The sequence below is a fragment of the Mustela nigripes genome, chromosome 2 (assembly GCF_022355385.1).
Source record: "Mustela nigripes isolate SB6536 chromosome 2, MUSNIG.SB6536, whole genome shotgun sequence".
Taxonomy (NCBI): domain Eukaryota; kingdom Metazoa; phylum Chordata; class Mammalia; order Carnivora; family Mustelidae; genus Mustela; species Mustela nigripes.
Genome location: NC_081558.1, coordinates 62361525 through 62385256, shown reverse-complemented (window position 1 = coordinate 62385256; position 23732 = coordinate 62361525). Strand labels below are relative to the sequence as shown.

The 23732-nt window shown below is 43.3% G+C and overlaps 1 protein-coding gene across 1 annotated transcript in view; it reads left to right on the top strand.

Annotated features, from left to right (window-relative positions):
• DLEC1 (DLEC1 cilia and flagella associated protein) overlaps window positions 1–23732 on the top strand; it is a 66930-nt gene that overhangs the window by 16399 nt on the left and 26799 nt on the right. Inside the window, exons 5-10 of the mRNA XM_059390555.1 lie at window positions 165–370; window positions 1376–1454; window positions 18119–18206; window positions 18942–19115; window positions 19828–19964; window positions 21139–21231. Of these exons, the coding sequence (XP_059246538.1) occupies window positions 165–370; window positions 1376–1454; window positions 18119–18206; window positions 18942–19115; window positions 19828–19964; window positions 21139–21231 (777 nt within the window). The remainder of the gene's footprint in view (window positions 1–164; window positions 371–1375; window positions 1455–18118; window positions 18207–18941; window positions 19116–19827; window positions 19965–21138; window positions 21232–23732) is intronic.

Here is a 23732-nt window from a genome sequence, read left to right as displayed (position 1 = left end):
GGAGGCGATGAGTGGAAGGAGTTCCCGATGACACAGGACATTGTGGGAGAAATAGGGAGGAGAGTTGGCACGGATTACCATTGGGTCACGGAGTTGGCCCAGTGTCAGTGGTCACAGTCAGTCCCCCGGCCTGTCACAGACTCTATTTTTTGTGTGTTTCAAAGAAGGCAGGTCCACCCAAGAATAAAACGTGGATGAGCCACTTACACGTGCCCCAGAGAGAACTGGAGCGACTGCTGCTTGCCAGAATGGAGAGTCGGAACCACTTCCTAAAAAACCCTCGGTTTTTCCCTCCTAACACTCCCTATGGAGGCAAGTCTCTTCTCTTTCCTCCGAAGAAGCCACTCCTGGTGGGAGATTTGGAGCAGAGGTGGGTCTTTCCCGGACTTGGATTTGTCAGGAGGTGGGACCCATGCGAGTAAACCCAGAAGGTCCTGGATCTGGTCTGAACTTTTGCGGGGGCTGGGGGATGGGATGTCAGTATCTGAGCAGAGCAAGGCTTCAGGGCTCCCCACAGACCTGGCCTTTGGACAGCCGCCAGAGACCTGGGTTTGTGCTTTCCTGACCTGCCAGTGTTGTTGAGGGATTGGCGGTTAGTGTCGCTCCCCTGTGTTCATGTGAAGAGTCTCGGTCTGTAGCCATGCTCTTCCCTTGCAGTCACGTGTCTCGGAATAGGACCCTAAAAATAAAAATATTTAAAATTTGTTTAATTGCAAATAATACATATAAATTGTGATTTTCTTTCAGAGAGGGCCTTTGGCTTATTTCATTAATTGTCCTTGTCAAGGGAATGAATAGCTTCATGGATTCATAGTTTCAGGGGACTTCAAACTCTTTTTTATTTTTTAAGATTATTTATTTATTTACTTATTTATTTGACAGACAGAAATCACAAGTAGGCAAATAGGCAGGCAGAGAGAGAGGAGGAAGCAGACTCCCTGCAGAGGAGAGAGCCCGACGAGGGGCTCGATCCCAGGACCCTGGGATCATGACCTGAGCCAAAGGCAAAGGCTTTAACCCGCTGAGCCACCCAGGCGCCCCGGGACTTCAAACTCGTAACATTTATTAGTCAAATGACATCATTTTTATTAAGAAAAATTGGACTCTTCTATGCCAAGAAACATAGCACCTATATTTAAAAACCCAGTTAGGATAGCTTACTACACACATGTCAAAAATGAACCACAGTAGCTGCACATATCTTCATGAAGATTCTATCATCCAGTAAAATTATCCCATAATCTGCTTTAACAACAGGAACAAAACCCAGTAAATGACATACTGTGATTATTTTTGGCAGTTTGGGTGTATTTATTTTGCACAAATCCAATGGGTAAAACTAACAGCCTTTCTTCCCTCTTGTGCCCTCCCACAGTTGTGCTGATACTCCAGTGTTTCTAGCTAAACCATCAGTTGGATTTTTCACAGATTATGAAATTGGGCCAGTTTATGAGGTAAAAGTCTTATTTCTTTCCAGCTCCCATTTCATCATCATCTTTACTTTTTTTTTTTTTTTTTAAGATTTTATTTATTTGACAGACAGAGATCACAAGCAGGCAGAGAGGCAGGCAGAGAGAGAGAGAGGAGGAAGCAGGCTCCCTGCCAAGCAGAGAGCCCGATGCGGGGCTCAATCCCAGGACCCTGGGATCATGATCTAAGCCGAAGGCAGAGGCTTTAACCCACTGAGCCACCCAGGCACCCCAGCTTCCTTACGTTTTGAAGTCATTCATGGAATTAAAGCCATATACAAAATTAGAGAAAAGACAGTAATAAACCCTTGTGTGCCCATTACCCACCTTCAGTAATTATCTTCTTCCTGCGAATCTGGCTTCACATATCACTCCCACAACTTTGTGTGTGTGTCCGTGTACATGTGCGTACACTGGAAGTGTTTGAAGGAAAAGCCTAGAGGTAGGGTCGTTCTTTAGTTAGTACTTCAGTCTATATTTCTAACCGGTAAGCACTTTTACAAAATAACCATTGTCAGGACGCCTGGGTGGCTCAGTCGGTTAAGCATCTGCCTTTGGCTCAGGTCGTGATCCCAGGGTCTTGCCATTGAGCCCTGCATCAGGCCCCTTGCTTGGCAGGGAATCAGCTTCTCCGTCTGCCTGCTGCTCCCCCTGCTTGTGCTCACTCTCTTGCTGACAAATAAATAAATAAAAATCGTTAAAAAAAATGACCATATTCAGGAATATTAACATTAATTAATATTGATTAGTATTAACTAATAGCAATCCATGTTTGATTTTCCTTCATTTGTTAAAAAAGAGTCAGTTTACATTTGGTTTACTTGAATCAGAATTCAAACATTGCATTTGGGTAAATATCTCTTTTTTCTCCTTTAGTGGGTAATAACTCTTCTACCCTCTGCTAGTTTTTTCCTCCAAAGAGACTGTTTGTGCTGCTGTGCACAGTGTGTGAGATTTCTGGTTCTTCATCTTCACCAAGACTCAGTCTTTTTCATTCTGACCATTATGAAAGGTATCAGAGATCACTCACTACGCACATTTTCATGTGTCTATCAGCCATTTGGATATCATCTTTTATGAATTGTTTTGTGGCTTAACATGGGATCTGTCCTGGAAATTGTTCCTTGATGTAAGTGGGGTGTTAAAGTCCCCTGCTATTATCATATTATTGTCAATTTCTTCCTTTATGTCTGTTAATATTTGTGCTATGTATTTAGGTGCTCCAATGTTGGGCATATAGACATTTATAATTGTTATATCCTCTTATTATATTGCTCCCGTTATTATTATGTAATACTCTTCTTTGTCTCTTTTGTGATATAAGTATTGCTCTCCTGCCTTTTTTCTTTTTTTTTCACTTCCATTTGCATGGAATTTATTTTTCCATTCCTTAACTTTCAGTGTGTTCGTGTCTTCATTCTGACAATGGGTCTTTTGTAGGCAGCGTATAGAGAGCTCCTGTTTTTTTAATCCATGCGTCACCCAGTGTCTTTTGATTGGAGCATTTGGACCATTTGCATTTAAAGTAATTATTGATAAGTACTATAAGTAAGTAGGTATTGTATTGTTAAGTATTGATAAGTATTACTGCCATTTTGTTTGTTGTTTTCTGGTTATTTTTGTAGTTCTTCTATGTTCCTTTCTTCTCTTGTTTTCTTTCTTTGTGATTGATCACTTTCTTTAATGTGAGGCTGGATTTTCTTCCTCTTCATTTTTTTATGTACCATAGGCTTTTGGTTTGTGGTTACTGTGACATTCATATATAACATTCTAAGTATATAGCAATCTATATTAAGTTGATGGTCACTTAAATTTGAACACATTGTAAAAGAACTTCATTGTTACTCTCCCCTCCACATTTTATGTATATGTTATTGTATTTTACATTTTTTAATTTTGTGAGTCCCCTTAGCTGATGTTTAAAATATAATTGATTTGATTTATTTTGTCTTTTCAACTTCATACTAGCTTTCAAAGTGATGACTACCCTACCTTTTTTGTGTGTTTCCTTTTACTCCTAAAATGTTTTCCTTTCATAATTTTATTTCTAATTATGACTTCTCTTTTCCACTTAAAGAAGAAGTCCCTTTAATATTTTTTCTAAGGCCTGTTTGTGGCGGTGATCTCCTTTAACTTGTATTTTTCTGGGAAAACTTTTATCTTTCCTTCCATTCTGAATGATAAACTTGCTGGGTAGGATATTCTCGGTTGTAGGTGTTTAACTTTCAACACTTTGAATATATCATGCAACTCTCTTCTGACCCATGAAGTTTCTGCTGAAAATCAACTGATAGGTTTATGGGGGTTTCCCTTGTAGTAACTAATTGCTTCTCTCTTGCTGCTTTTAAAATTCTGACTTTATCTGTAATCTTACATTTTAACCATTACATATCATTGTGTAGAGCTCCTTGGGTTCATCTTATTTGGAGCTCTCTGTGCATCCTGAACTTGGATGTTTCTTTCTTTCCCCAGTTCAGGGATGTTTTTGGCTATTATATCTTCAAGTAAGTTTTCTGCCCCCTTTTCTCTTCTCTTTCTCATACCCCTATAATGCAAATATTTGCTCACTAGAAACTGTCTGAGAGATCCCTTAACCTGCCTTTTTTTTTCTTTTTATTATTCAGCTTGATTGTTCTTCATTACCCTGTTTTCCAGATTACTGATTATTCTGTAGCCACTAATCTGTGATTGATCCCCTCTACTGTATTTGTCACTTCAGTTACTATAGTATTCAATTCTGATAGATTCTTTTTCATATTTTCTTTCTCTTTGTTGAAGTTCTCACTGAGTTTCTCCACCCTTATCTCCAGTCTGGTGAGCATCTTTATGACCATCACTTTGAACTCTTTATCAGATACATTGTTTATCTTCATTTCATTTTGTTCTTTTTCTGAATTTTTGTCTTGTTCTTTCATTAGAATGTATTCTTTTTTTCCTCATTTTGCTTGACTTTCTCTGTTTGTTTCTACAAACTAGGTGGAATAACTACTTCTCCTAAATTTGAAGGGATAATCTTTGTATTGTCATTACCTGTGTAGACTGTGTGTGCCTTGTGATTGTAGAGTGTAGAAATGCTGACAAGACTGTCTTCATCTTTGGCTCTTCATCATGTTCATGTTCACCAGATGACCTCTCTTGGGGTTATGTGTTGCGAGCTCATTGGAGATTAATATACATACCTTAGAAATGGCTACCAGGGCTGGGATGGGGGGAGGTTTACTTTGGCCTCCCATGAATCTGATAGAGATACCATAGTCTTTCCCCTTCCTGATGCACAGGTGGCACCACAAGAACTAATAAAAGTTAGCTGTCAATTAGGTGCATGCAAAACCCTTTGATCTCACTACAGAGTCCTTCTGTATGTCCCTTTGCTTTATAAAATCTATGCATTAATATCCAGACTTTGTGGAAAATAGCCACACAGCTGCCTGAATTGTTGCTCCCCCGATTCCCCCCTGTCAGTAAGTTACCCTGAATAAAACTCTGTAAACTACATGGAGTCACCTGCTTCGTTTTATAGTCTCAAAGTACCTTCTCAGTTTGGAAGATATTTTACTATCCCTCCTCCACCTTCTAATAGGCTGGCTGGCTGAACCTGTGGCTATCATAGGCGGGAGGACCTGGTACACTCCATGCTGGAACTGTCCTGGTGGGATGGCTAGAACTGAAGTGGGTGCAGGCTGGGGTGGTCCTGGAACTCTCTGTGCAGAGGGCATCTTGGCAGGATTGCTGAAGCTGAAGTGGGTATAACCCGGGGGATCCCAGGGCTCTCTGTATAGACAGTGCCCTGGGAGGACAGCTGAAGCTGAAGTGGGTACAAGCTGCGTTGTCCCAGGATGTTCTGTACAGGGGTGCTCTGGTAGGGGAATGCAGCTGGAGTTGAAGTGGGCCTGGATCAGGATGTCCTGGGTGGTCTACACAGTGGCACCCTTGCAAGGTGGCTGGAGCCAAGGGTGGCATGGGCTGGAGTGTCCTGGGGTACTTTGCATAGGGATACCATGCTGAGACAGCTGGTGCTGAGGTAGGCATGGACCAGGGTTCCCTGGGGCACTTTGTGCCAGGAGTCCCCTGACAAGTCTGGAGCAGAGGTTAGTGCCAGACTGGAGCATTCCAGGGTGCTTTGAACTTGTATCACCTTGACAAGATCCTGGAGCTATAGTGAGCACCGGCTGGGGTGTCCTGGTGTGTAATGTGTTGGGGCCACATTGGTGGGATGGCTTGGGCTGGTAGATGCTAAGGACCCAGTGAGGCAGCAGGCCAGCTATGGTGCCCAGACCCTGCTCTTGTCTGGGCTATTGAGGTGAAAAGGGAATGCAAACTGTAGAACTTTCCAGCTGAGGGGTTTCAGGAGCTCTCACTGCTCAGCAGAGTTCTAGGACTGGGCCTTTTATATTCTAGTTGCCCATGCCTTCAGTACTGTTCCTCCCTGCTGCAGCTTGCAGCATTAGGGGTAGCAGTTCCCACTGTGACTCACTCTTTCCCATCTCTTGCTGTTCCATCTATGTGGTATCTATCTTGTATTGTATAGAAGCTGTTCAGTGGCCCTCAGGTGCAGATTTAGAGCACCTATAGAGGAGGTGAGTTCTGGGGTCTTCCTACATTGTCATCTTGGACCAGAAATCCCTGTACCTGTTTTTTAAAAATGCCATATTTATTGAAACTGTGGTTTCTTACATCCTAGGTTTGGCTAATTGCATTTTTTAAAAAATTTTATTTATTGATTTGACAGACAGAGATCACTAGTAGGCAGAGAGGCAGGCAGAGAGAGGGAAGGGGAAGCAGGCTCCCTGCTGAGCAGAGAACCTGACATGGGGCTCAATCTCAGGACCCTGAGATCATGACCTGAGCTGAAGGCAGTGGCTCAACCCACTGAGCCACCCAGATGCCCCTGCATTTTTGTGATGTCATTAAACATATTCTTTTATTCATATTTTCTATAAAACTGTAGTTTAGATGTAGATGTTTTATTAGATTCATGTTCAGTTTTTTGTTTTTTATTTTTTGATGAGGGTAATTCTTTGGTGGTGCTGTGTATTTTTTATTGCATCCCATCAGGAGGAATGTATCTGCTTTTCCTATTACCAGTGAAGAATGGCGTCGGAGGTTATGAGCCTGATCCATCATATATAAAGTTTTTGTCAACCTTTCATATTATTGGCTTTAGAAGCCTTAGATGATTGTTACCTAGATCCATTTTTTTAAACAAAATTAAGGGTTACAAAATGGTGATTTCTAATTCTGTTATTCCTTCTGTGTTTATTAGCTGTGATTTTTCTATTTAAAAAGAAACTTCACTTCATATCCCTTTCCCCCCTTCCTTATGCTCTCCTTAACCTTTTGGTAACTATTTTTAATTAGTTTGGGTTCTTCCTTCTTCCATTGTTTCTTTCTGGAATCATAAGTAAATATATGGGTATATTTGAACTCCCTATCCTTACTGCCCTCAACATCTTTCTAGTTTCACTTAAAAGCATATTCAGTGATTCCTCTGAGAGTAGTTACAGCGACTGTCCTGATTCCTTTTTCACCAGTTTCCTTCATGTTTATGCTAGACTCCACCATTCTAGAGAATCAGACCAAGACCAAGCTTAGTAGTTGCCAGCTCTGCTCACCAGGTTTAATCATGACAGATCTCATGACAGATCCTTCATATATATGTAAATTGTATTTTACAGTTTAAGAGAACTTGCAGATCCATCATTCTTCTTTTAAAGATTTGTTCATTTATTTTAGAGAAAGAGAGAGAGAGCCTGCAAATGAGGGGAAGAGCAAAGGGAGAGGGAGAGAAATCCTCAAGCAGACTCCCTACAATAGAGAATCCTGGCGGACACCACTTTGACCAAGTGATGAATTTTAACATCACCACTAATAAGACACTTTGATATCATATGCCCCGAATATGACACACTGAGAGGGGCACATCACTTACCTGGTATTCTTGCAAATAATGCATAACCTCAACCTAATCATGAGTAAACATTAGACAAAGCAAACTGAATGCCATTCTACAAAGATATTACATAAAATAACTGACTAGTGCTCTTTAAAAGGCTCAAGGTTGGGGCGCCTGTGTGGCTCAGTCAGTTAAGCATCTGACTTTCGGTTTTGGCTCAGGTCTTGATTTCATGTTTTGGGATCGAGCCCCATGTGGGCCTCTGTGCACAGCACAGAGTCTGCTTCAGATTCTTTCTCCCTCTCCCGCTGCCCCCCCCCCCCAAATAAAGAAATAAAATCTTAAAAAAAAAAAAAAGGAAGGCTCAAGATCATGGGCAATAGAGAACAACTAAGGAAATGTCACAGATCAGAGGAGACTAGAAAGACATGGGAACATAACACAATTTCAGATTTTGGATTGGATCTAGTAGTGGAAAAAGAAAGTTAGTGGACAAATTGGAAAAGTATATGTAGATCCTATGATTTAGTTTATATATTATAGCAAACTTAATTTCTTAGGTTTGATCATAGTTCTCTTGTTATGAAGATGTTAACATAAGGGAAAGCTGAGCTACTCTTGTAGCTCTAATTTCAAAATCAAGCATTAAAAATATACATGTATTAAGGAGAGCTCCAGTTATGTAACTAGATAGCCTGAAGCGGGGTGCCTGGTTGGCTCAGTGGGTTAAAGTCTCTGCCTTTGGCTCAGGTCATGATCCTGGGGTCCTGGGATCGAGCCCCACATTGGGCTGTCTGCTCAGTGGGGAGCCTGCTTCCCCCCTCTCTCTGCCTGTCTCTCTGCCTACTTGTGATCTCTGTCTGTCAAATGGGTAAATAAAATCTTTTTTAAAAAATAGCCTGAAGAATAAGAATCTACAAAAAAATGAAAATTCTAGAACTGACATTACTCAATAGTAATAGGACTTACCAGCAAACTAGACACAGATGAAGAGAAGATTTGCAGAGAGGTCAGTAGAAATGATCCAGACTAAAGCACAAAGAAAAAAAGAAGGAAAAATACGTAAAGTAGCATTTTAAAATATGGGACCTAGTGAACAGATCTGTTGTATAATTGAAGTCCCAGAAAGAGGGTAGAGGGAGAATGGGACAGGAGCAGGGTTGGAAGACGTAGTGGATGACAGTGATCCAAAAGTAACAAAGACATCAAGCCATAGAGTAAAGCACTAACAACACTAAGCAGAATAAAATTTTTTAAAAAATCATACCCAGGCATATTTAGTAAAATTCTGTTCTAAGCCAAAGAAAAGGAGGGGGGACTGTAACTTAAACCATCGAGAGAAAAAAGACCTACCATCTTCTAATGGACATGATTGAACCTACAAAATGCTTGGAATGGAAGCTTCAAAGTGTTGAAAGAAAGTACCTTTCAATCTAGAATTCTAAACCCAGTGAAAATAGTCTTCAAAAATGAAGATAAAAGGAAGACATTCTCAGACAAAAACTGATAATTTACAATGAGATAATAATAATTCGTCACCAGGAGATCTGCACCAAAGGAATTTTTAGTCAGAAGAACATGCATGAGAAATTTAAGAAGGAATGAACAGCAACAACAATCACATGACATGCAAATGGACCAGGTACTGCAGTTAAAAGAGAAGGATCTAGTACCTGGGTGGCTCAGACTTTTAACCAGCTGTCTTTAGCTTGGGTCATGATCCCAGGGTCCTGGGATCGAGTCCTGCATTGGGCTCCCTGCGGAATGGAGAGTCTGCTTCTCCCTCTGCCTGTCGCTCCCCCTCTTTGCGCTCTCCTTCTCTCTGACAAATAAATAAACAAAATCTCTAAATTACACACAGTAATGACTTAGCCTCAAAATATGTAAGTACAATTTTACAAGACTGGAAGAAAAACAGATAGAATAACAAACATGTAGGAGATTTTAACATTTTTTTCCCTCAAAAACTTAAAAACTAGGTAGACAAAAAAACCCACTAAAGATATAGAAGTATCAAGCAATTAACAAACTACATCTAATTGACTTATATTGACTACACTTGGCAATTGCAATATGTATTTTTTTAAAATATTTTATTTATTTATTTGACAGATCGCAAGTAGGCAGAGAGGCAGGCAGAGAGAGAGAGGGAGAAGCAGGCTCCCTGCTGAGCAGAGAGCCCGATGCGGGGCTCGATCCCAGAACCCGGGATCATGACCTGAGCTGAAGGCAGAGGCTTAACCCACTGAGCCACTCAGGCACCCCTGTATTTTCTTTTAAAATTGCATATGAAACACCAAAATTGTCTATGTGCTGGACCATAAAGCAATTATGAAAAAATTTCAAAGAACTAAAAACATATATAGAGTTAATATAGAAATCAACAATAACAATATAATAGCAACTACCTAAATATTTGGAAATTAAGTAATTCATTAGTAAATTCATGAATCAAAGAAGTCATAATGGAAATCAAAAAATAGAAAATAATGATCATTTTTAAGAGTTATTGAAGTATATTTGACATATAGGGTTACTTTTGCTTCAGGTATACAACACAGTAATTCAACAATTTAATACATTACTCAGTGCTCACCATGATAAGTCACATCTGTCACCATACAATGTTATCTCAGTATTATTGACTATATTCCCTATGTTGTACTTTTCATCTCTATGGTTTATTTATATGAATGATCATTTTTAAATGGTACATCAAAGCTTGTAGAATGCAGATAAGGCCAAGCTTAAAAGAATATGTGTAGACTTATATTTACATGTTAGAAGAGAAATAGTCTGAAAATCCGTTATCTAGGTATATCTGAAAGATCAGAAAAGAATAGCAAATTAAACCCAAAGGAATGGTAAGGAAATCACAAAAACAAGGAGAAATTTAAACAAAATAGAAAACAAATATGCGGTAGCATCAGCAAAGCCAAAAATTAGTTCTTTGGAAAGATTAATGAAATTAATCCCTAGCAAAACTGATCAGATCAAAGAGAAAAGAAAGTACAAATTCACCAATATCAAGGAAAAAGAGGGCATCATTATAGATCCTATAGACATGGAAGAAAAAGAGGTTTATGAGCAATGTTAAACATGGAAATTTGAAAATATAGATGAAATAGAGAAATTTTCAGGAAAATACAATTTACAAAACAGATACAAGTAGAAATAAAACATCTGAACAATGTTCAGACACTGAATCTCTGTTTAAAACCTCACAATGTTTTAAAATTGTGATGATCGCACAACTCTATGAATATACTAAACACCATTGTCTTATACACTTTAAGTTGTTGAGTTGTGGCGTGGGAATTATATTTCAGTAAAGCTGTTTAAAACAACAACAACAATAGGGTGCCTGGGTGGCTCGGTTGGTTAAGCATCCAACTCTTGATTTCAGCTTATGTCTTGATCTCAGGGTCATGAGTTCAAGCCCTGCAATGGGCTCCATGCTAGATGTGGAGTTTACATAAAAACAACAATGACAAACTTTCCTACCAATAAAATTTCAGGCCATGATGGTTTCACCAGTGAATTCTTTCTAACCTATGAGGAAGAGTTGCAATGATCTTTTACAAAGCCTTACAGAGAATAGATAAAAGGGAACACAACCCAATTTGTGTTATAAGACAAGCATAATCTTGACCCCAAAATCTGAAAAGGGTTATTACAAGAGAGGCTAAACTTTGTCATGAACAGAACTGCAGAGTTTCCTAGCAAAACATTAGCAAACTGAATTCAGCTTTATCTAAAAATGATCAACATTACAACCAAGTTGGTTGATCCAGCAGTGCCAAGTTAGTTTAACATTTGAAAAGCAACAAGTAGAATTCCCCACCCTAACACAATAAGGTAGAGAACTCAAAGTTATCTTTCACTAGATGCAGACAAAATTTAATATCTAGTCGTAATTTTTTTTAAAAACTCTTTGCACACTAGGAATAGGGTAAAAGTTTCATAATTTGACAAAAGGTATTTACAAAAATAAAACTGCTATTATTCAGAGACATGATCATGTACCTAGAAAATCCAAATAAATTTACAGATAACCTACTGGAATTAAATAAAATTAAGTGAATTTATTGAAACTCTTTAGACACAAAGTCAATATACCAAAACCAAATTTGTTCCTCTGTACTAGAGCAAACTATTATAAAATGAATTTAAAGCAGATACTATTTATAGTACATTAAAAAATTATATTTAGGAATAAATTTATTTTATTTTTTTCTTAAGATTTTATTTATTTACTTGAAAGAGAGAGAGACATCCAGAGCAGGAACATAGGCAGGGGGAGTGGGAGAGGGAGAAGTCTTCCCGTCCAGCAGGGAGCCTGGTGTGGGGCTCAATCTCAGAACCCTGGGATCATGACCTGAGCCAAAGGCAGATGCTTAATGACTGAGCCACTCAGGCAGCCCAGGAATAAATTTAAATAAATATGTGTAAGACATTGACAGAAAACTAAGAATATAAGTGAAAGAAATTAGAGGAGACCCAAATAGATGAATAGGTACATACCCAGTGGTACGTTGGAGCCAAGTCATAGTAGCACATGAGAGCTGACCACGTACCTTCTCCCCAAATCCACGTTCAGTGATGGTTTCTTGAATTTGACCACAGTGGGAGTAATTACACTATGGAAATCAACAAATACTATCAAATCAGGGCTCTCTTCCACCCCCAAGAGCCTGTCATTAAACATTCACCAGCACACTACTGAATATACTGTATTCATGGATTGGAAGACTCATTAGTAGAGGGATATTGTCAAAGAATAATTCAGAGGAATTTGTTATCTGCATACTCCTGTGAGGAATAGTAGTCAGTATACTGTTGTCAGTGAACAAAAGCAAAAGCAAATTTATAACAAGAGGAGAGAGAAAAAACTTGTAGTCTGGCAATAGTGAATCATCCAGTGTTCACTGTTAGTAACTCTGTCTTAGTCCAGGTCTGAACCATTGTCCTCAACTCTTCCCATTTTGGTCAGTAGTGCCTAAAGGAGAGAATTTAACCTGAAGAGCTTTATTCTCTGATGCAGAATCTTTTGGGGATGTCAGTTTGATATTGGCACAATAGCGACATTTGTATACCTGAACATCTGACAGTGGAGAGCAACATATACCAGGGCAATTATAAATATTATAAGAAATATTGAGAACCTATTTTGCACCCAGTTTTTTTGTCCGCATGGATCTAATCAAGAGCATACATCATCTTAAAAATCAGTTTGGTCAGTCTTAGTGAAGTAATTGGGGTTTACCCCTTTGAATAATTGACTATTTCATTTTTTCCAAGACATGTATTCTAGCAGTACTGTTAAATTTAACAGCTATTTCCATAGAGTTCATTTTCTTGAATATTCATGTGTTCATGTGCCCTTGAATATTGATTCATCTACTTAGAATCATTCTAAGTAATGAAGTTATGTTAGACTAACCTCAAATGAGTTTATCTAAAGCCCTTGAATATTGATTCATCTACTTAGAATCATTCTAAGTAATGAAGTTATGTTAGACTAACCTCAAATGAGTTTATCTAAAGTCAACATTCATTTTGCTTCTGTAATTATCCTAGATTTGTCCAGTGGGAATCTTACAAGTATTCTCCAATGAGAGACTCCCATGTTCTTTTGTGGGGTTTTTGGTTGTGGTGTTTTTTGGGTTTGTTTCTTTGTTTTTGTTTTTTTAAGCACTTCCTTGCATTCTGGCATTAAAAGATGTTCCAGCTTCATCTTGTTCTTACTTTGTCCCAGTTCTGGAATCAGTTTCTAAAAAGCCCTGCTTCCTTTTTGTAGAGAACACAGAAATTTGATATTTAGAAACCAGGGTCTAAGCACTAGAGATGCTCTTTGCTGCTGGGGTGTCATTGCTTGTGGGTCCTTTCAACGGACAGAGCTGGAGAAAAAGAGCAGTTGCATAGATCCAACCATAAACAGACATATGTGTGTACACATGTGTTCATGCATATGTCCACACACAGTTGCATAGTATTTAAAATCTTGACTATACTGATGCCTCTAGTTCTAGTCTAATTCCACACTACCTCCTCCTCTTCCATGCTTGTGGTTCCTTCTCCTACCATCATGTGAAGAATCTTGGAATCAAATTCTACTTTTGGAAGTCTCTGCCTCTAGAGGCTTTGTAGTGAGGCTCAGGGTCAGAGCTCCATGATAAGCGGATGTCCGGTGGCAGGATTCCAAGTATTTATATAGTGGAAGGCGTATATCCCAGATGTATTATGTTCTGGAGCTTAAGAATAACATTTGTGGCTAAAAGTACTTGATAGAAAAAAAGTACTTGAAATGTTTTTTCTGGCACAACTTCAAGGGCAACTTTTATTGGTGTCTGTTTGAAAGTATTTAGTGTTCCAGTTATGATAGCCATGTAACCAATTGCCTCACAAAGACTTTGTGAAACAGCCATTTGCTTGCTGATCAGGTAGGACACAGTGAGAAGAGTTTGTCTACTGTGATGTTTGGAGTCTTAGCCAGAAGACTGGAGGCAGAAATTTTCTGAAGTGTCAGTCACTCACGTGTCTGGTGGTTGATGCTGGCTTTCAGCTTAGATCTCAGTTCCTTTCCCCGTGGGCCTCCTGTGGAGGCTTGCCCATATCAGTTAGTTCCTTTCCTCTCCTACCCTCCCCTCCCCTCCCAGCCCAGTGGCTGGTTTCCACAGAACTGGCCTCCCAAAAAGAGAGATACTGTCTGCTACAGTGTATTATAATATGGGGGTGACATCATTCAGAGTCCCTGATACATCTAGACATTTGGGAAGAAATTTTTAGAGTAGTGCAAGGAGATTGAGTTATTAATAAGTACATATTAAACAAAATAATCAACTGATTAACTCTGGATGGACAATAATTATATAAGGGACAATTTCATGCACAGCTGTATCATTTATACAGTGACAATAGTGTAAATATCAGTTACTATACTAACCAAGTAGTATGATATAACTTATATTGGGAAGATGGGGGATAGGAAGCGCATATCATATGGTGAATTGGATATGGGAAAGAGAGAATGTTCACAACGTGCATCCATATTTAATGCATACAGATTAAGAAAGATATTATGTCATTTGGAGGCATATTCTGAAATAATCAAAGGGAGGAAAAAATATTCTAGGAAATGACAGGAGACTGGCTCAGGGGAAGAAAGCAGGATTTCTGTTTTTCAAAACCTTTGATTCTTTAACCTGTGTGGTGGTCCAACTTTGATGAAAATAACAAACAAACTTTTTAGCAAAAGAAATGCTAGGCCTAGATCATCTTACAGGTACACACCACAACCATTTAAGCTAATTCCTATTATATATAAACAGTTTTGGAGACTAAAAAAGGAAGGTGATGAGCCTACTATGGTCTGAATATTCATGTCCCCCAAAAGTTCTATCTTGAAATCCTATGGTATTAGAAGGTAGAGACTTCGGGAGGTGCTTAGGTCATGAGGGCGGGGCTTCATGAGTGGGATCAGTGCTTTTGTCAAAAAGGCTCTAGAGAGACCCCTTGCCCCTTCCACCACTTTGAGAACACAGTGAGAAGGTACCAGCTATAATCAGGAAGAGGGCCCTCACCGAAATGTGACCATGCTGGCACCTTGATCTTCGACTTGTCGGCCTCCAGAGCTGTGAGAAATGATTTTCTGTTGTTTGTAAGAAAACCAATTTATAGTATTTTGTAGAGGATCCCGAATGGACTAAGACAGAGCCTGATCTTACCTTGACCCCAAAGCCAGATGAGGAGGTATAACAATGAAAAACATGCTCCAGGCTTGCTTAAGAACACAGGTATACTCCCAGTCCTTGGCCTCTGGAAGTTATGAGAAAGCTGCTCTGTCCGAGGTGGAGGCAGATAGACCCAGGCTGTGAGTGTGAAGGCTAAAGGGTTGTGGTGGGAAGAAAGTCCTTTACCTTGTAAGCCAGGGGGCTATTTTGTTTCCTGTCAATATTTTGGTAACTTAAAAAAGACATTTGAAAGAAAAAAAAACAGGTACAGAAATACAAGGTGAAAAATGGCAAGCCAAATCAAGTAAGAAATGCATTTGGGCCCACGTGTGCACCTGCACACACACGCACTAGGGAGCAAATTGTGTATAACCCAGGAATGCAAGGAATGTCTTCACCGTGGGCCTTGAGTTGGCAGCTCCCTGCCCTAAGCCTCTCATTTTTCCCTCTGGGGCTTCCAGTGCTGTTAAGGAAAGCTAGCCCGCTTATTATTATCACTGCCCCAGAACTTGCAGGCACCAAAGCTGCCCCCATTCCAGAGCCTGACGTCCCTCTGCACCTCCTTCCAGCTGACCGTGGGTGAATGCCATGGTGATTGTGATGCCACTGTCTACCGGTGTCCTTACACCCGACTTCACACCAGCTGGAGTTCTTCACAAGACCTGCCTCCTGAGGGTCTGCTGCCTTAGGACCCTTCTGATGCCAGCTGTCATAGCCTGGGTGCCTCATAAAGCAGGGTCTGAGACAGTGAGAGTCTGCGCTGTCAATCACATCTCTGGAGAAGACTGAGGAAAGGGGGTGGAAGCAGGAAGTGCCAATCCAAGAAAGTGTTACTGAGCTGTCCGCCATAGAGCCCAGTTGACTCTTTCATCTTGTGGCACATCCCCTCAGAAGCCACATAAACTGCTGGCTCCTGCCCGTTACTGGTCAGAGGTCTGCCTTGCGTGCCTGGAGCAAGGCTCTGTTGATGGCCCAGTGGATGTGAGGAATGGCTGCCAACCATGAACACCTTGACCATGAATCTCAGCAGTGGGTACAGCTGGCTCCATGTGTGAGGGAACAGCAGCCTGATGGAGGGAACCAGCATGCAGTTGCTTGGGCTGTTCCATGCACATGTGCACTCCTGAGGAAACAAAACTGAAATGGCATCCTTGCATATGGAAAATAATTTAATCCCTACCTCACTCCATACCCTAAGCAAAGTACTTTTCAGCAAAGATCTCAAACAAAATTTAATTATTTATTTTCAGGTGAAATTTAATTGTATTATCATTACTTGTTTTATATTGTTTCAGAAAGAGGAGGGGCAGAGGGAGAGGGAAACAGAGAATCTTAAGCAGGCTCCACACCCAGCACAGAGCTCAATGTGGGGCTTGATCTCACAACCCTGAGATCATGACCTGAGCCTAAACCAAGAGTTGGATGCTTACCTAACTGAACCACCCAGGTACCCCTCAAACAACATTTAACAACATTTAAAGAAGAAAATATAGGAGATATTGAAAGATTTCTAGAAACAGAAGCACAAACCACAAAAAGTTGATGAATTTTATATTAAAATCTTAGAAATTGTATATCAAAAGATAATATGAGTTATAAACCTGGAGATGTTTACAACATATACCTTATAAAGAATTAGTACCCAGAATATATCAAGAACTGCTACAAATCAATAAGAGAAAGACAAAGTATACAATGGCAAAATGGTAAAAGGATATGGACAGGGGTGCCTGGGTGGTTCAGTGGGTTAAGCCGCTGCCTTCAGCTCAGGTCATGATCCCGGGGTCCTGGGATCGAGTCCCACATCGGGCTCTCTGATCAGCAGGGAGCCTGCTTCCTCCTCTTTCTCTCTGCCTGCCTCTCTGCCTACATGTAATCTCTCTCTGTCAAATAAATAAATAAAATCTTTAAAAAAAAAAAAAAAAAGGATATGGACAGACAACTCACACAAGAGGAACCCCAAATAGGAAATAAACCTGTGAAACAATGCTCATCATCATTAATAGCAGAGTAAGGTTAAAATAGTAATATGGGTCTCTCCACACTTGGGTGTGGTTTACAGATGGAATGATGCAATTGTTGTGTTGGCCAAAAATGGACAAGTTTTGACTTAGGAATACATACCTATGAATAAAAGTATGAAGACACACACTTCACATTTATGTAGCTGTTATCTGGTGGACAGCAAGGGGGCTGGGGTAGGGCTTCATCTGTATTTTTAATGTTTTTATCTTAATCTAGGTAATGGAAACATGCCTTTTGTCATGTTATAATTTATGAATTTTTTTTCTAGTATAATATTTCACAAAAGAGAAGCAAGAGATATGCTCATACACTGAGCTTCTCTTTTTTGCCAGGCCCTGTGTGGAGTGCTGGTGGGGGCTAGCAGTGTTTGAGTCCCAGGCCTTGCCCTGGGGGTCTCCCAGTCAGAGGGAGGGAGAATAGAAAGCAGGGTTTAATAGGGGTTGGATGGGTTGAGTGGTAGTGGGAGGCCCAATTACAAACCAGTCATATAGGTGCCCACAAACACCTCTTGACTGGGCCCATGGGAAGAAACGACCCAAAGGGATATGTGGGGAAGAAGTCAGCAACATAAGAAGCCAGATGGGCAGGACTTGGGAGCCAGATGTCCTGGGCTCAAATATCAAGACCATTACTTACTGGATAAGGGGCCTCTTTTAACTTCAACTTTGTCAGGGTAAAACAGATAGCTCCCACCTTTTCCTGGCTCTTGTAAGGTTGAGGGGCACATGGCAGATGCTCGGCAAATAGTAGGTCTTGTTTTAAAGAGGGTAAAGCATAGGTCAGATCTATTCCTGTCTTCATGTTCACTTTGTATTTTATTTTTTCCAAATACAATCTAGGGTAGATAGAGGGGTGTATTGAATCCCCATGCGCCCATCCCCCAGCTCAGACTCACTGCATCTACACCTCTACCCTCTTTCCATATTACGTACAGCATGTGCCTCACATCACTTGGCCATGTGCGTTGTCTAAAAGAGCTCCCCTTGACTTCCGGGCAGATGGTGATCTCCCTGCAGAACACCACCGCGACCAGTCGCTACCTGCGAGTCCTCCCACCTTCTACGCCATACTTCGCTCTGGGACTGGGTGAGTCAGCCTAGCAGTAATCCGGACCACCTCGAAATTGTATGTGGGCTCACTCCCAGCACAGGCCCGCCTGACCCTCACATGAGCCTGGGCCCTCCTTTCCTGTCGCAGTCCCTGGGGCCCTTCTGCTCTGCAGATAGCCCGTCCACCTCCCACCCATCCTCCTAGTGATGTCTCTGAGTCCCGCCAGCCCCTTTCTCCGGGCACCCCCTCTGGGCCCTGGACCTGCCCTCTGCTCACTCTCCATGCTTCCACGGCCCGAGTCAGGCTGTCCTCATTACCCACTTAAAACCAGTGTGGGGGCTTCCCAGCTGGCCTTCAAGCTTCCACACCACAGTGTTTTATCCAAGAATAGCTCTGGTCATGTCGTTCCCCTCCCAACCACGCTCGGAAGCTCAAATGGCTCTCTGCTGTCCACAAAATAAATTCTAAGCCATCAGGCCAGGCATCTCTCCCCTAACTATTCCAGATGGACCCTATCACTCTGCCACCCACCTGCCTGGGCCCTGGTGGTCTCCCTAGGACTCCCAGCCCTAACAGCCTGTCCCCCTTGCACAGCCTGGTGGTTCTGCCATCAGCGTGGCTTTGGCACAGAAGGCATCTACTCTTGGAGCAGCCCAGCTGTGATGGGGTCTACCTCTGTCCCCTGGTTGCCAGCCGCACGCAACACATGAGCCCAAGCCCCGGGGGCTGACTGGTCCCCAGGTCCTCATCTTTTGCTTCTGTCATGCACAGGGATGTTCCCAGGCAAAGGTGGAATGGTGGCTCCTGGAATGACCTGCCAGTTCATTGTCCAGTTTTTTCCTGACTGTCTTGGGGATTTTGATGACTTCATCTTGGTCGAGACCCAGTCAGCCCACACCCTCCTGATCCCCTTGCAGGCCCGGCGGGCCCCCCCAGTGCTGACGTGTGAGTGTGTGCTCTGCCCTCCCTGGGATGCAGTTCAGGTTGACAAGTCCCTGGAAAACCCGTCTGCTAGCAGGGGCCCTTTGTGGCAGCACATGACTTGGTCCTCCCAGGAAGGGGCTTCTGGGTCCTAAGGAGGCACCTGCTAGTACATATAGCCTTCCGCTGTGTTGGGCCCCCGTTGTCCTGCTTCCTGGTGGAGGCTGACTCAGAATTGTACACAGCAAGAGAGGAGGCCAGCAGCCTAGCTAGCCCCAGCACAGGCTTTGCTGGCTCCTAGATTCCCAAGTGGGTCTGGGTCACACTGAGCCAAGCCAGGGGTGCCTGGGGCCCTCAGCAGATGTCACCTCTGTGGCCGTGTGGGTGGCTTTGGGAAAGCTGGCTTGGGCTGGTCTCCCTCATTAGCAGCAAGCCTCTTCGGCTGGACCCAGGACTCTGACCCATGCTGCGTGGCCCTGGCTGAGGCCTGAGTCTCCAGTGAGCACAGACTCCTGCTGATCTAGCCAGCAGCGCATGGAAACCAGAGACTACTGTGTGGGTGCAGGGCTCAGGGCGGGTGCCCATCCAGCCTCTCTGCTCCAGGCGCTGGGTCGGAGGCCCTGCATCCTTCCACGGCTGCTCTGAGCTCTGGCATGACCTCAGGGGTGCAAGGGGCCACAGGGCCTGTTCAGAGCAACACGTTATTTCTGCTGTGCCCCTTCTCCTGTGGCTCCAGTGTCACCAGTGCTGGACTGCGGTTACTGCCTCATCGGGGGAATGAAGATAACCAGATTCGTCTGCAAAAACGTGGGCTTCAGCGTCGGCAAGTTCTGCGTGATGCCTAAGAAGAGCTGGCCGCCACCAAGTTTCCGGGTGAGTGATCACAGGCTGCTGCCTGGAGCTAGAGCAAATCCATCCACGAAAATTCTGCCCACCCCCACCCCATGAGGAACTTGCTAGAGTGACCTGTGATTGGAGACACACACACAAAAGAATGGTGTGGTGTATCTTGCCCACCTGCTGTCATCAACACCACAGAGACCAGCACTGTGGTTGGTTGGTTGTCCTGCCACGGAGACCTATGTCACCTGGGCAGCTTGTGTCACCTCCCTCATCCTTCCAAGCCAGGCTCAACTGTCACCGCATCTACTCCTTCCTTCAGGCATCCTTGTGGCAAACGTTTTCAGAGCCCTACGTTGGCAGCCCCTTGGCTGTGTTCTGTGTCGTATTTATTTGGCACAGTGCTCGAAAACATTTTTTGGGCCAACATTTAAAACTAGGGAGATTTCACCTAAAAATCTGCATTTCCAGTCTCTGAAAAATTGGAGGGGTGCCTGGCTGGCTCCGTTGGTAGAGCACATGACTTTTGATGTAGGGGTTGTGGGTTTGAGCCCCACTTATGGCATAGAAATTACTTTTAAAAAATCTTTTTTGAAAAAGAGAAAAGAAAAATTGGAAGATGTGCAGCGCCAGGCCAGGATTCCCTGTGGCCCCTTGGCAGCATAGACTGTGTGCTCACGCTCTTATTTTTCAGATCTGTGTCTCTGGGAAACAGGTGATAGATCCGGAGGACTGCATGTTCCAAGACCATTTCCCTCACTTCTGTTACCTGCCAGGGTCCTCTAGGTGTGGGTTTGGGTCCCCGGCACACTGAGATGGCCTCCTTTGCCAGCGAGATGGCAGCTCCCCTCGACTCTGGGACTTAGAACCAGGGGTGGATCTGGGACTGAGGCAGCCACACAGGGTACTGGGGTGGGGGCAGGACTATGCTTTGAGAGCCCGCCTCCAGGTTGAGGCTTCATCTCATGCTTCTGCTTCATGTCTGAAGCACTCACTCGTCAGTGGTGAGTTCCTTCTGCTCCTCATGGGGGCTCCTCATGGGGGGCTCGCGGAATGGGCGAGCCTCAGTTTCTTCATTGGCTGTGTCCTGGATGATCCTTAAGATCCTTCAGATTGCAAAATAGATGGAGGAGAGAAGTGTGTCATCAAAGGGCTAGATTTTACAATCTCTTCCAAGCTCTTGTGTAATCTTCCGCTTTTCTTTAAGGCTGTTGCAACCATTGGCTTCGTTGAGCAACCTCCCTTTGGAATCCTGCCTTCGGTGTTTGAGCTGGCTCCAGGACAGGCCATATGTATGGAGGTCGGCAGTTGGACAGCACATCGAGTTTCTCCTCATTACAATCAGTCATGGATGTTCCTTCAACTGCTTACGTGATTTCATTCACCTCTGTTTTCGTGACTTGAATATCCACTCTCATTCCAGGATGGTTTCTGTGTAGGAGGGTGTTATTCTGTGGGGTGATGTCATCTGACCGTCTCATGACCCCTCTTACAGAGCAAGTGCGGATAGCCCTAGCATTCCACCATGATCCCCCAGTGCTGTTTGTCCGCACTGTTAGCCTGGGAGTCCTTCCCATCTTAGCTGCCTCTGGAATCTTCTTTTGGTTCTTTGGTCTCTCTTAGACACCTCCCCTCAACCCCTACCAGGTCTGGTGCCTGGGGACGATAGTGACTTTGTCCTCTCTTTCCTCTTTCATTCTCAGTTACTTGGCTGGCAAAATCTTCCTTCCTCCCCCCTTATCCTGGACCTCTGCAGAAGCTCCCAGACTTGGATCTGCTGGCTGTGTGGCTTGTCCTTTCCTAACCAGCTTCTTTCAGTGGCCCCTTTGGCCCATCACACCTGCTCATTGATCCCCAGCACTGTCTGTGAGAAACAATGATGTCTCTCTGCCCCTTAAAAAAAAAACTAAAAAAAAAAAAAAAAAGATTTTATTTATTTATTTGAGAGAGAGAGAGAGCAGGAGGGAGAGGGAGAAGCAGACTCCCTACTGACCATGGAGCATGATGCAGGGCTCAATCCCAGGACCCTAGGGTCATGACCTGAGCCAAAGGCAGATGCTTACCGACTGAGCCACCAGACACCCCTCTCCCTGCACCTCTTGCTCCACACCTCACCCTCCCCAACTTCACGGTCCAGGGTTCAGACTCTGAGCTGCAAGCTTACGTGGCCTTCCTTGCTGGCCTGTCGGAGGGGCACTGACATTCTAGAGTGAAAGCGGTCTTGTTTCTAGGGAAGGGCATTTGGACTGCACCGTGTCATCAGGTAGTGAGAGCCAAGAGCCATAGCATTTTCATACTACCTATTGCAATCTTCTAAGAATCTTGAAAATGCACTGGTATCTTGACCCCAATCCTGAGGTTTTGAGTTAATGGGTCTGGGGTTTGTCTGAGGCACAGTGAAGAGGAAGGCTTCCTTTAGAAGCTGCTTTCCGGTATCAAATGTCTGATAGGATCTCGTTTGGGAGTCCTGGAGTGATGCCTTCTTGTTCATGTCAGTCTGATCCCTGATAAGGACCTCACTTTTGGGGTTGGGATGAAGCCAGGTAATGGGTGTTATAGGGCTTTGTCAGACCTCACCTGCTGATGGAGTGTGGCTTGGGTCCTGTTGCCTGGTCCAGGCCTTGTTAGTACCTTGTGGTATGGCTTTAAGGAATTGGGGCTGACCATCCCTGCCCAGGCCAGGACTTCCCCTCATCCCGTCCTCTTGTGATCCTCAGGGAAAGGAAGAGAGGAGCAGCAGGACTCTGGGGAGTCATGAGCAGTCAAAGGGAGGTTTTTCCCCCCTTGGCATTCCTTGTGTATTTTTTTTTTTTTAGATTTTATTTATTTATTTGCCAAAGAGTGAAAAAGAGACAGAGAGAGCACACATAAGCAGAGAGAGCAGCAGAGAGAGAGAGAGAAGCAGACTTCCTGCTAAGCAGGGAGGCTGATGTAGGACTCCACCCCAGTACCCTGGGATCATGACCTGATCCAAAGGCAGATGTTTAACTGGCTGAGCCCCACAGGCATCCCCTTTGTGTATTTTATTTATCGATTATTTGGGGTTTGTTTTAAAATATGTTTATATTTCCAAGCTGCCTGGATGGCTCCATGGGTTAAGCATCTGCTTTTGGCTCAGGTCATGATCTCAGGGTCCCAGGATCGAGCCCCGCATCAGGCAGCGCCACCAGTCTCTCACCGCCTGCCAGATAACACCATGCCCAATGAGCAACTGCATCTGTGCTTTCTTTCCTTTGCTTCTCCCTTTCCTTCCCACAAATCACTGACCACACTCTGTTCTGCCCACTCACCGTTCTGTTCTGTCTTAAAGAGTGTTCTCGTATTTGTCCCAGCTGCATAGTATCCCACTGAACAAATGAACCTTAACCCGGGTCACTTGTCCTCTACTGCTGGCCACGAAGATTCTTTCTGATCTCTGGCCATTTCGACAACTCCGTACATCACCCTGTCCAACCATGAATCTCCCGGCAGCTTCCAGTCCTTGAAGGGGCTTTGCCGGCTCTGGGGTCTCTGCTGGTCAGAACTGTGACCGCACTGAATCCCCACCACGTGGGTGCGTCAGAGTGTCTGATCCCTCACACCCTTGCCAGTACAGTGTGTTATCGAATGTAAAAGAAAAGTGGCTCAGTGGGTTAGGCCGCTGCCTTCGGCTCGGGTCATGATCTCAGGGTCCTGGGATCGAGTCCCACATTGGGCTCTCTGCTCGGCGGGGAGCCTGCTTCCTCCTCTCTCTCTGCCTGCCTTTCTGCCTACTTGTGATCTCTGTCTGTCAAATAAATAAATAAAATCTTTAAAAAAAAA